The 13,975-nt window shown below is 36.9% G+C and overlaps 2 protein-coding genes across 3 annotated transcripts in view; one reads left to right on the forward strand and one right to left on the reverse strand.

Moving 5' to 3' along the window:
• FIRRM (FIGNL1 interacting regulator of recombination and mitosis) overlaps positions 1–13,975 on the forward strand; it is a 366,159-nt gene that overhangs the window by 104,370 nt on the left and 247,814 nt on the right. The gene's annotated exons all lie outside the window — the stretch shown is intronic.
• F5 (coagulation factor V) overlaps positions 1–13,975 on the reverse strand; it is an 82,420-nt gene that overhangs the window by 33,183 nt on the left and 35,262 nt on the right. The window contains exons 6-7 of the mRNA XM_059935936.1: positions 12,475–12,696; positions 11,020–11,185 (exon numbers count right to left, since the gene is read on the reverse strand). Coding sequence (XP_059791919.1) covers positions 11,020–11,185; positions 12,475–12,696 — 388 coding nt within the window. The remainder of the gene's footprint in view (positions 1–11,019; positions 11,186–12,474; positions 12,697–13,975) is intronic.

Raw genomic sequence — 13,975 nt, forward strand, 5'->3', positions numbered from 1 at the left:
TTGAAGTTTTTTTGCATTTTTCCAGCTGTATTGAGGTATAATTGACAAATGTATGTATTTAAGGTGTACAACATAATAATTTATATATGAATATATGAGACTACCACAGTCAAGCTAATTACCACTTCCATCACCTCACCTAGTTACTAATATTTTTAAATTTTGAGAACACTTAAGATCTACTGTCTTAACAAATTTCAAGTGTACAATACAGTGTTATTAACTATAGTGTTACTAACTATAGTTAATATACTGCACTGTTTGTTAGGTCTCCAGAACTTATTTATTTTGAAACTGAAGGTTTGTATACTTTGATCAACATCTCTGCATTCCCCTCACCTCCCAGCCCCTGGCAACCACCATTATACTCTCTGCTTCTACGAGTTCGACTTTTTTAGATTCCACATGTAAGTGAGATCATGAAATATTTGTAATTCTGTGTCTGGACTATTTCACTTAGCCTAATGCCCTGCAGGTTTATCCATGTTGTTACAAATGGCAGGATTTCCTTCTTTTTTAAGGCTGAATGATATTCCATTGTATATATAAACCATATTTCTAAAAATTCATTTATCCATTGATAGACACTCAGGTTGTTTCCATATGTAGGCTATCATGGATAACACTGCAATGAACATGGGAGTGCAAATATCTCTTTGATATACTGATTTCATTTCCTTTGGATATATACCCAGAAGTGGTAGTTCTATTTTTAATTTTTTGAGGAAGCTCCTTACTGTTTTCCATAAAGGCTGCACCAATTTACATTCTCACCAACAGTGTACAAGGATTCCATTTTCTCCACACCCTCATCCACAGTTGTTACCTCTTTTTCATCCTAGTTATTCTCATAGGTATGAGGTGATATCTCATCATGGATATGATTTGCATTTCGCTCATGATTAGTGATGCTGAACACCTTTTCATATGCCTATTGGCCATTTGTATGTTTTCTTTTTTTTTACCACAGTTGACAATTTTAATTTTTTAATTTTTAAAATTTATTTATTTATTTATTTGCTGTATTGGGTCTTCATTGCTGTGTGTGGGCTTTCCCTAGTTGTGGCAAGTGGGGGCTACTCTTTTGTTGCGGTGCACGTCCTTCTCATTTCAGTGGCTTCTCTTGTTGCAGAGCACGGGCTCTAGATGCGCAGGCTCAGTAGCTGTGGTGCACAGGCTCAGTTGCTCCGTGGCATGTGGGATCTTCCCGGACCAGGGATCAAACCCGTGTCTCCTGCATTGGCAGGCAGATTCTTAACCACTGCACCACCAGGGAAGTCCCTGTATGTTTTCTTTAGAAAGATGTCAGTTTAGATCCTTTGCCCATTTTTTAAATCAGGCTATTTTTGTTTGTTTTTTTTTTGCCTTTGAGTTACATGAGTTCCTTTTATATTTTGGATATTAACCTCTTATCAGATATATGGTTTGCAAATATTTTCTCCCATTCTGTAGGTTATATTTTTATTTTGTTGATTGTTTCTTTTGCTGTGCAGAAGTTTTTCAGCTTGATGTAGCCCCACTTGTTTATTTTTGCTTTTGGTACTTATGCTTTTGGTGTCATACCCCAAAAAATTATTGCCAAGACCAATGTCAAAGAGATTTTCTGTTATGTTTTCTTCTAGTGGTTTTATGGTTTCAGGTATTACATTTAAGTTTTTAATTTATTTTGAGTTAATTTTTGTCTATGCTGTAAGTTAAGGGTATAATTTTATTTTTTGCATATGGATATCCAGTTTTTCCACCATCATTTATTGAAGAGACTGTCCTTTCCTCATTGTGTATTCTTAGTGCCCTTGTCAAAGATTAGTTGACCATATATGCATGGGTTTATTTCTGGGCCCTTACTTCTGTTCATTTGCTATATGTGTCTGTTTTTATGCCATTATTATACTGTTCAATTACTATAGCTTTGTAATATAGTTTGAAATCAGGAAGTATGATGCCTCAAGCTTTGCTCTTCTTGCTCACGATTGCTTGGGATATTCAGGGTCTTCTGTGGTTTCATCTGAATTTAGAATTGTTTTTTTTTTCTATTTCTTTGAAACATGTTATTGGAATTTAATAGGGATTGCCTTGAATCTGTAGATCCCTTTGTGTAATGTGGGCATTTTAACAAAGTTAATTCTTCTAATCCATAAACACGGGACATCTTTGTATTTGATTGTATCTTCTTCAATTTCTTTCGTTGTTGTCTTATAGTTTTCAGTGTGTAGCTCTTTCACTACCTTGGTTAAATTTCCTAAGTATTTTATTCTTTTAAAAAAATTCTATTGTAAATGGAAGTATTTTCTTAATTTCCGTTTGGATTGTTCATTGTTAGTGTATATAAATTCAACTGGTTTTCATTATGTTCATTTTGTTTTGTTTGTTCATTATGAGTTATTTTCATAAATGGGTGTTGAATTTTGTCAAAAGCTTTTTCTGCATCTATTGAAATGATCATATGGTTTTTATCCTTCAATTTGTTAATATGGTGTATCACATTGATTGATTTGCGTATATTGAAGAATCCTTGCATCCCTGGGATAAATCCCACTTGATCATGGTGTATGATCCTTTTAATGTGTTGTTGGATTCTGTTTGCTAGTATTTTGTTGAGGATTTCTGCATCTATATTCTTCAGTGATATTGGTCTATAATTTTCTTTTTTTGTAGTATCTTTGTCTGGTTTTGGTATCAGGGTGATGGTGGCCTCATAGAATGAGTTTGGGAGTGTTCCTTCCTCTGAAATTTTTTGAAAGAGTTTGAGAAGGATGGGTGTTAGCTCTTCTCTAAATGTTTGATAGAATACACCTGTGAAGCCATCTGGTTCTGGATGAAGAGTTTTAATCACAGTTTCAATTTCATTACTTGTGATTGGTCTGTTCATATTTTCTATTTCTTCCTGGTTCAGTCTTGGAAGGTTACACCTTTCTAAGAATTTGTCCATTTCTTCCAGGTTGTCCATTTTATTGGCATAGAGTTGCTCGTAGTAGTCTCATATGATGCTTTGTATTTCTGTGGTGTCCTTTTAACTTCTTTTTTATTTCTAATTTTATTGATTTGAGTCCTCTCCCTCTTTTTCTTGATGGATCTGGCTAAATGTTTATCAACTTTGTTTATCTTCTCAAAGAACCAGCTTTTAGTTTTATTGATCTTTGCTATTGTTTTCTTTGTTTCTATTTCATTTATTTCTGCTCAGATATTTATGATTTCTTTCCTTCTACTAACTTTGGGTTTTGTTTTTCCTTCTTTCTCTAGTTCCTTTAGGTGTAAGGTTAGATTGTTTGAGGTTTTTCTTGTTTCTTGAGGCAGGACTGTATTGCTATAAACTTCCCTCTTAGAACTGCTTTTGCTGCATCCCATAGGTTCTGGATCATCATGTTTTCATTGTCATTTGTCTCTAGGTATTTTTTGATTTCCTCTTTGATTTCTTCAGTGATCTCTTGGCTATTTAGTAACGTTTGTTTGGCCTCCATGTGTTTGTGTTTTTTATGTTTTTTTCCCTGTAATTTATTTCTAATCTCATAGCATTGTGGTCAGAAAAGATACTTGATATGATTTGAATTTTCTTAAATTTACCAAGGCTTGATTTGTGACCCAAGATGTGGTCTATCCTGGAGAATGTTCCGTGTGCGCTTGAGAAGAAAGTGTAATCTGCTGTTTTCGGATGGAATGTCCTATAAATACCAATTAAATCTATCTGGTCTGTTGTGTCATTTAAAGGTCATGTTTCCTTATTAATCTTCTGTCTGGATGATCTGTCTATTGGTGTAAGTGAGGTGTTAAAGTCCCCCACTGTTATTGTGTTACTGTCAGTTTCCTCTTTTATAGCTATTAGCATTTGCCTTATGTATTGAGGTGCTCCTATGTTGGGTGCATATATATTTATAATTGTTATATCTTCTTCTTGGATTGATCCCTTGATCATTATGTAGTATCCTTCCTTGCCTCTTGTAACATTCTTTATTTTAAAGTCTATTTTTTCTGATATGAGTATTGCTACTCCAGGTTTCTTCTGATTTCCATTTGCATGGAATATCTTTTTCCATTCCCTCACTTTCAGTCTGTATGTGTCCCTAGGTCTGAAGTGGGTCTCTTTTAGACAGCATATATATGGGTCTTGTTTTTGTATCCATTCAGCGAGCCTGTGTCTTTTGGTTAGAGCATTTAATCCATTCACATTTAAGGTAATTATTGATATGTATGTTCCTATGACCATTTTCTTAATTGCTTTGGGTTTGTTTTTGTAGGTCTTTTTCTTTTCTTCTGTTTCCCACTTAGAGAAGTTCCTTTAGCATTTGTTGTAGAGCTGGTTTGGTGGTGCTGAATTCTCTTAGCTTTTCCTTGTCTGTAAAGCTTTTGATTTCTCCGTCGAATCTGAATGAAATCCTTGCTGGGTAGAGTAATCTTGGTTGTAGGTTCTTCCCTTTCATCACTTTAAATATATCATCCCACTCCCTTCTGGCTTGTAGAGTTTCTGTTGAGAAATCAGCTGTTAACCTTATGGGAGTTCCCTTGTATGTTTTTTTTTTTTTTTTTCTTTCTTTTTTTTTTTAAGAATCCTTGCATCCCTGGGATAAATCCCACTTGATCGTGGTGTATGATCCTTTTAATGTGTTGTTGGATTCTGTTTGCTAGTATTTTGTTGAGGATTTTTGCATCTATATTCATCAGTGATATTGGTCTGTAATTTTCTTTTTTTGTAGTGTCTTTGTCTGGTTTTGGTATCAGGGTGATGGTGGCCTCATAGAATGAGTTTGGGAGTGTTCCTTCCTCTGCAATTTTTTGGAAGAGTTTGAGAAGGATGGGTGTTAGCTCTTCTCTAAATGTTTGATAGAATTCACCTGTGAAGCCATCTGGTCCTGGACTTTTGTTTGTTGGAAGATTTTTAATCACAGTTTCAATTTCATTACTTGTGATTGGTCTGTTCATATTTTCTATTTCTTCCTGGTTCAGTCTTGGAAGGTTATACCTTTCTAAGAATTTGTCCATTTCTTCCAGGTTGTCCATTTTATTGGCATAAAGTTGCTTGTAGTAGTCTCTTAGGATGCTTTGTATTTCTGCAGTGTCTGTTGTAACTTCTCCTTTTTCATTTCTGATTTTATTGATTTGAGTCCTCTCCCTCTTTTTCTTGATGGGTCTGGCTAATGGTTTATCAATTTTGTTTATCTTCTCAAAGAACCAACTTTTAGTTTTATTGATCTTTGCTATTGTTTTCTTTGTTTCTATTTCATTTATTTCTGCTCTGATCTTTATGATTTCTTTCCTTCTGCTAACTTTGGGTTTTGTTTGTTCTTCTTTCTCTAGTTTCTTTAAGTGTAAGGTTAGATTGTTTACTTGAGCTTTTTCTTGTTTCTTTAGGTAGGCTTGTATAGCTATAAACTTCCCTCTTAGAACTGCTTTTGCTGCATCCCATAAGTTTTGGGTCGTCGTGTTTTCATTGTCATTTGTCTCTAGGTATTTTTTGATTTCCTCTTTGATTTCTTCAGTGATCTCTTGGTTATTTAGTAACGTATTGTTTAGCCTCCATGTGTTTGTCCTTTTTACGTTTTTTTCCCTGTAATTCATTTCTAATCTCATAGCGTTGTGGTCAGAAAAGATGCTTGATATGATTTCAATTTTCTTAAATTTACTGAGGCTTGATTTGTGACCCAAGATGTGATCTATCTTGGAGAATGTTCCGTGCGCACTTGAGAAGAACGTGTAATCTGCTGTTTTTGGATGGAATGTCCGATATATATCAATTAAATCTATCTGGTCTATTGTGTCATTTAAAGCTTCTGTTTCCTTATTTATTTTCATTTTGGATGATCTGTCCATTGGTGTAAGTGAGGTGTTAAAGTCCCCCACTATTATTGTGTTACTGTCGATTTCCTCTTTTATAGCTGTTAGCAGTTGCCTTATGTATTGAGGTGCTCCTATGTTGGGTGCATATATATTTATAATTGTTATATCTTCTTCTTGGATTGATCCCTGGATCATTATGTAGTGTCCTTCCTTGTCTCTTGTAACATTCTTTAATTTAAAGTCTGTTTTATCTGATATGAGTATAGCTACTCCAGCTTTCTTTTGATTTCCATTTGCATGGAATATCTTTTTCCATCCCATCACTTTCAGTCTGTATGTGTCCCTAGGTCTAAAGTGGGTCTCTTGTAGACAGCATATATATGGGTCTTGTTTTTGTATCCATTCAGCCAGTCTATGTCTTTTGGTTGGGGCATTTAATCCATTCACGTTTAAGGTAATTATCGATATGTATGTTCCTATGACCATTTTCTTAATTGTTTTGTGTTTGTTTTTGTAGGTCCTTTTCTTCTCTTGTGTTTCCCACTTAGAGAAGTTCCTTTAGCATTTGTTGTAGAGCTGGTTTGGTGGTGCTGAATTCTCTTAGCTTTTGCTTGTCTGTAAAGCTTTTGATTTCTCCATCAAATCTAAATGAGATCCTTGCCGGGTAGAGTAATCTTGGTTGTAGGTTCTTCCCTTTCATCACTTTAAGTATATCATGCCACTCCCTTCTGGCTTGCAGAGTTTCTGCTGAGAAATCAGCTGTTAACCTTATGGGAGTTCCCTTGTATGTTATTTGTCGTTTTTCCCTTGCTGCTTTCAATAACTTTTCTTTGTCTTTAATTTTTGCCACTTTGATTACTATGTGTCTCGGCGTGTTTCTCCTTGGGTTTATCCTGTATGGGACTCTCTGCGCTTCCTGGACTTGGGTGGCTATTTCCTTTCCCATGTTAGGGAAGTTTTCGACTATAATCTCTTCAAATATTTTCTCTGGTCCTTTCTCTCTCTCTTCTCCTTCTGGGACCCCTATAATGCGAATGTTGTTGCGTTTAATGTTATCCCAGAGGTCTCTTAGGCTGTCTTCATTTCTTTTCATTCTTTTTTCTTTAGTCTGTTCCACAGCAGTGAATTCCATCATTCTGTCTTCCAGGTCACTTATCCGTTCTTCTGCCTCAGTTATTCTGCTATTGATTCCTTCTAGTGTAGTTTTCATTTCAGTTATTGTATTGGTCATCTCTGTTTGTTTGTTCTTTAATTCTTCTAGGTCTTTGTTAATCATTTCTTGCATCTTCTCAATCTTTGCCTCCATTCTTATTCCAAGGTCCTGGATCATCTTCACTATCATTATTCTGAATTCTTTTTCTGGAAGGTTGCCTATCTCCACTTCATTTAGTTGTTTTTCTGGGGTTTTTTCTTGTTCCTTCATCTGGTACATAGCCCTCTGCCTTTTCATCTTCTCTATCTTTCTGTAACTGTCCCCTTGTATGTTATTTGTCATTTTTCCCTTGTTGCTTTCAATAATTTTTCTTTGTCTTTGTCAGTTTGAATACTGTGTGTCTCGGCACGTTTCTCCTTGCGTTTATCCTGTATGGGACTTTCTGCGCTTCCTGGACTTGGGTGGCTATTTCCTTTCCTATGTTAGGGAAGTTTTCGACTATAATCTCTTCAAATATTTTCTCTGGTCCTTTCTCTCTCTCTTCTCCTTCTGGTACCCCTATAATGCGAATGTTGTTATGTTTAATGTTGACCCAGAGGTCTCTTAGGCTGTCTTCATTTCTTTTCATTCTTTTTTCTGTATTCTGTTCTGCAGCAGTGAATTCCACCATTCTGTCTTCCAGGTCACTTATCCGTTCTTCTGCCTCAGTTATTCTACTAATGATTCCTTCTAGTGTATTTTTCATTTCAGTTATTGTATTGTTCATCTCTGTTTGTTTGTTCTTTAATTCTTCTAGGTGTGTGTTCTTTAATTTTTCTAGGTCTTTGTTAAACATTTCTTGCACCTTCTCGATCTTTGCCTCCATTCTTTTTCCGAGGTCCTGGATCATCTTCACTATCATTATTCTGAATTTTTTTTTTTGGAAAGTTGCCTATCTCCACTTCATTTAGTTGTTTTTCTGGGGTTTTATCTTGTTCCTTCATTTGGTACGTAGTCCTCTGCCTTTTCATTTTGTCTATCTTTCTGTGAATGTGGTTTTTGTTCCACAGGCTGCAGGATTGTAGTTCTTCTTGCTTCTGCTGTCTGCTCTCTGGTGCATGAGGCTCTCTTTCTTCTGTTTTAAATGTAGGCATTTATTACTATAGACTTCCCTCTTACAACCGCTTTTCTATATTCTATATATTTTAGTATGTTGTATTTCTGTTTTCATTTGTCTCAAGATATATTTTGATTTCCTATTTGATTTCTTCCTTGATCCATTGGTTGTTCAGGAGACTAGTATTTAATCCACATATTTGTGAATTTTTCCGTTTTCTTCTGTTACTGATTTGTAGTTCCATACCATTATGGTGAGAAAAGATACTTGATATTATTTTAATATTCTTAATTTGTTAAAACTTGTTTTGTGGACTAATATGTTATGAAGAATCCTAGAGAATATTCCAGGTGCACTTGAGAAGAATATGTATTCTGCTGTTGTTTGATGGAATGTTCTTTATTTGGATGGAATGTTCTTTATATGTCTGTTAGGTACACTTGTTCTACAGTGTTATTCAATTCCACTGCTTCCTTATTGATTTTATGTCTGGATACTTTATCCATTGAATAAAGTGTGGTATTAAAGTCCCCTACTATTATTGTATTGCTGTCTATTTTTCCCTGTAGTTCCGTTAATATTTGCTTCATATATTTAGGTTCTCTAATCTTGGGTGCATATATATTTATAATTGTTATAGTCTCTTGATTAATTGACCACTCTATCATTATATAGTGACCTTGTCTTTTTTATCCCTTCCCTTTTTTTTATGACTTTTTATTTTATGTTGGAGTATAGCTGATTAACAATATTGCGATAGCTTCAGGTGCACAGCAAATTGACTCAGCCATACATATACATGTATCCATTAATCTGCAGGTGTCCTTAAAGCTAAAGTGATAAGTCTGCTATTGAAGCTCTCTTTTGAATATTTTCATTTCTGTTATTGCATTCTTCAGCTCTAGGATTTGTTTGGTTATTTTTTTATGGTTTCTATGTATTTATTAAATTTCTTATTTTGTTCATTTATTGTTTTCCTGATTTCATTTGATTACCTGTGTTATCTTGTACCTCATTGAGCTTCTCTAAGATGATTATTTTTAATTCTTTGTCAGGCAATTTGTAGATCTCTATTTCTTTCACACTGGTTACTGGAGCTTTATTAGTTTCCTTTGGTGGTGTCATATTGCCTGATTCTTTGTGATTTGTGTAGCTTTGTTTTGGTGTTTGTGCATTTGATGGAGCAAACACCCCTTTCCAATCTTTACAGACAGGTTTTGGCAGGTAAAAACCTCTTGTCAGGTCTGCAGCCTGATGGAATTGCCTCTGGGATCACAGTTGAGTGAGGTTGGGACCAGGTCATGTGGTTGCTGCTGGGCCTGCAGCAGCATCTGTGGTTGGAAGGCCTTTTACCAGGGGCTCAGGTGGGCATAGACCCTGTCTGGTCCCTGGGAAAATGGAACTGCCTTCAGGACCTTGGTCAGTAGAGCTGGCACAGGGATAACACTCTACTTCAAGGTCCACAATTGGGTTTGCAAATGGTAGGCCTATTACCAAGTGTGTAGATGGGTGTGGCTCTCATCTGGCCCTTTGGAGGGCTCCCAGTGGGTCCCTGAGTAGGCAGAACTGCTCCTGAACTGCAGTTTTGAGGTCTGGAACTAGGTAACAGGGCCATTTCAAGATCTGTAGTGGGACCAAGGTCTGCAGGCCAGCCACCAGGGCCATGAGTGGATGTGACTCCCATCAGGTCCCTGGGCAGGCAAGACTACTCCTGAATCATGGCTGAGAGAAGGATGGAATTAGTTACAGGGCTGCTTCAAGATCCACAGTCAAACAGAGGTCTGCAGGTCAGCCTCCAGGGTCATGGACAGGCGTGACTCCTCCTGGGTTTCTTATCAAATGGTGCTGGTGGCAGGACCAAGGTTAAGTGGGGCTGTAGCTGAGTCCATAAGGGGAGGAGGCTATTTCCAGGTTTGTAACTGAATTACAGTTAGTGAACCAACCATCTGAGCATGGACTTGCCTTCTCAAAACAGTCCTCCTTGGTCTTGACTTCCACCGGGATTTTGCAAGTTCCTACTTTGATCCCAAAGCTCTCACAAAGTCACTTCTGTTTGTGGATGGCTGCCAAATTATCATTGCTGTGGGGGAATACAAGTGGGGGAATCTGCTATTCTACCTTCTTGCTCCCTTGACTTTTTAATTTAAAAATATCTCTTGGAGAACTTTTTATATTAGTATAGAGAGAGTTTTTGCATCCTCTTTAAAACAGATGCATAGTATTCCATTGTATGATGTACCACAACTTATTAATTTCCTATTGATGGACGTTATGGGTTGTTTCCAATATTTTGCTGCAACAGTGCAGCACTGAACATCCTGTACACATACCATTTCACCTGTATACAAGTATATCTATATAGTAAATTCCCAGAGTGAGATTGCTGGATCAAAAAATATATGCATTTATAATTTTATACACATTGCCAAATTATCCTCTAGAATGGCTTTTCCAATTCGCTCTTCCACCAGCAATACACGATAGAGCTTGTTTCTCGCAGCCTGGCCAATACATTATGTCATCTAAACTTGTGAGTCTGATAGGAGAAAAATAGTATTTGAGAGAAGTTTAATTTACGTATTTCTCTTACTGTGAGTGAGCTTGAGTATTTTTCAAGTGTTTAAGAGCTATGTGCATTTCCAGTTTTCTTAATCCCACTCTCCCATTTCCTAATTTACAAAATAAGTAAAAGCTGTTTCTAACTTGTAGAGTTAAAGCAAAGCTCTTAGAAAGGTTTAACACAGTGCTTGGCAATAGGAAGCATTCAAGAAGTGGTAGCTGCTATTATTGCTGTTGTTACTACTACTACTATTATTATTTTTCTGAGTTCTCTTGAGGAGTTTGGAGTAATTTCAGATTGTTTTGGAAAAGAAAACCTGAATGAAATCCAATACATGCATTACCATGAAAGCTGTCAACTCATGACATTTCACCCCATGCATCTAGGACCCTATGGAAAATGTCTTGAATCTGCACAGTAGTAAGAACCCCTCAAACTCACTTGTCCATGTTTGCTGGTATTATAGGTGCATAGTCCCAAATGACTTCCTCTGCAGCAATGAAGTATTCCCATCTCTTAATGTGCCGCCTCTGGTCTCGAGTTAGTTTCTTAGGATTCCTGGTTTTCTTTGCACAGTTTTTAATGTCTATGTAAACCTGCATCCCAGCTGAGTTAGGACATAAAGACAATGAAAGAATCTGAGAGAAGAAATTAAGGCTGATAAAATGTACATCTTTTAAATAAATTTGTGGAAGTTTTCAATAATAACAGTGAAAGTAATGCTCATGCAACTTTTGAACATTTTGGTTTGAAGCTCTTTTAATACAGGGCAGAAGGAGCAAGAATAAAAAAGCGAGGGAAAGAGAGGATGGGTTAGAGGAAAAACTTGGAAAGCTATCCTTTGTTTCTTACCGGGGAGGAAAATTTCTTGAAATTTCCAGATCCTTAAAACCTTATGACTTAGGTCATGTCGATGTCTCATATTTCCTATAACCTCTTCCTTTTATTTGTAAAATGAAGATATTACTAGTGTGTACTGTATGAAATTGTTCTTAAAAATTAAATAAGATAATACAAAAAGCACTTAACCTCAATAATGTTAGTTTTGCTGTTGTTTCATTAGTATTTGGGGCTCTATCTTCCAGGGATATTGTGACAATTTCATTACTTCAAATATAATTTTGACTGCTTAGTGTGAACAAAAAATGAAGTGATCCCATAAAGTGTCTCTTTTTTATATTTCTTGCTTTTATACACATTATTTTGGTAACACAATGATTTCCTATAGTGATATTTACTTATATTTACAGGAACCCTCCTCCTAACTGTTTTAAAGCAACAATATGTAATAGACCGTTAGTTATTTTGTTTACCTGATACCATATAACAACCTAGGCTGATTTTTTTCCCCCACTAGAATTCACTGATGTCCTTTAAAGCTCACTCCTCAGTTGGTTAGATACTATGTTTTTTCTATTCAACACACATCCACTGAGTTCCTCTTTGGGCCAGGCTCTGTGCTCATCTTGTTATGAAAGACAACTTTTTCATGTTAAAACTTTTACACTTTCGGTAACTTGGTGCTTCTATAAATTTACAGAAGTTTGAGCAGTTCCAATACCTAGTTCTTTTCCTTTAGCTGCATATTAAATAGCCCAAGAAAGAATATCTCTATGTATGTTTTTGTTTCCTTCCTCCTTTCTCCTTTCAAGGAAGTAGAGACCTCTTCGGCTTTTGCATCATTTTAAAAAATCTTTGTCAATTTCTCTGCTTCCTCCATCCCCAACTAACGAGCTCTAAGTCTAAGAGCAAAGTATCTAAATTCTGCTCTCAAAGACTAAGGAATGTATGTCTGGAGTGTGGATGGCTTGCAAAAGCAAAGGAAAATGAGGGAGTTAGTGCCTAGGAAGAAAGGATCCTACATTTGTAAGCAAGACTGTTGGAAGAATTTCTTGCCTTGAAAATGTTTTGGGATGAGCGAAGATATGACCCACTTTCCCTCTAGGCTCACGGTCATGTTTGCAGTTGTGGACGTAGCACTGACGAGAGTGACGGCTGAGATCTTATGATGGTTCTGCTCCAGGACCTGGCCGTTGAAATGAATGGAGAACAGTTCTGGCCCAGAGCTCATTCCAATCAGATGCCAACTGATGTGGTCATGGGCACAAACTGTTATATCTGAGGGAGAGAGAGAGAGAGATGGGGGCCAAAACAGGCAGTCAGCAGTCTGTGATAAAAAATTCACTCACCAGATACGTATTGAGCACCTGCTTTGCATCAGGCATTGTGCAAGGTTCCGGGGGGTATAGACACTCCCATTTTTGTTCCTGCCCTAGAAAAGCAGACATCTGAGTGGTGGGCAAACAAGCAGTCACAACTCATTGCAATAAGTGGTACTATAGAGCCCAGAGATGGAGGACATTAGTTTAGAAACACAGGGATTGCTAAGGCCAAGGAGAGAAGAAAGTAGGTGACCAACCATCCTGGTTTACTGAGGACTGAGGGGTTTCCCAGGAGGCAGGATTTTCAGTATTAGAATTGAGAAAGTCCTGGGCAAGCCTGAGTAGTTGGTCACTCTAATACCAATCGGGGCTTAGCTGGAGGGAGTTGCCAGAGCCTCCAATAGGGCTGAGTTTAAGGGCCTAAACCTCTAATCCTAAAAGGGCTTGATCCTAAGGAAGGAAGAAGATGTGAAGATGCTTTAAGGATTTTATACTGTTTCTTTACCCGCTGGTTGATTGTTTTAATGACAAGGCAGTGAGTTACTGTGTGGGTTATAGGATCTCCTTAAAATGCAGTGGACAAATCCTCAGTATACTGGGTCACTCCTGGGAGCGTTTCATGGATGGAGTAATGAGAACTGAGTACAAAAGCGGTTTGGCTCCTTCTTGCTCCCACAGTGACTCAGAAAATGCTGGCTTGCTCTATAGGAGATTCCAACCTCTGGCTTCTATCCTTGGCTTGGGTTTTAAATTTCAGATCTCTAATCACTCGATACTAGATCTTGGGGCCATGAATCAGTCCCTTACCCAAAGAGGGGCTAAGGGCTTGTCTTTTTTAGACCACTGTAACAAGACCAATTCCTAGTATCACAGGTGAGAACAAGAAGCTGGAAGATAGGAGGCTTTGGTGGAAGAATTTATCTGCCTCCAATCAATGCTTATATTGGGTTGAGCATTTCATACATCTGTATTAGCGTTTATCATATTTATTCAATTTATACTGCCCCATAAGGCAGTTTTACAAGCATTAACTTTTCTCAGTTTCTACTACCAGCTACTTTCTACCCCAGCTACTCTGTCTATTTCAACTATAAATTCATAAATTGCCCTGATAGAGTTATCAATTTTTATGTTTTCATATGGGTTATTTTGGCTTCTCCTTCTCTATATTTAGACAGATGATTTACTTTGCCAGGACACAGATACAATTTCTCTTTTGACCACTCCTCTCTAAG

Source organism: Balaenoptera ricei, chromosome 1 (genome assembly GCF_028023285.1).
Source record: "Balaenoptera ricei isolate mBalRic1 chromosome 1, mBalRic1.hap2, whole genome shotgun sequence".
Taxonomy (NCBI): domain Eukaryota; kingdom Metazoa; phylum Chordata; class Mammalia; order Artiodactyla; family Balaenopteridae; genus Balaenoptera; species Balaenoptera ricei.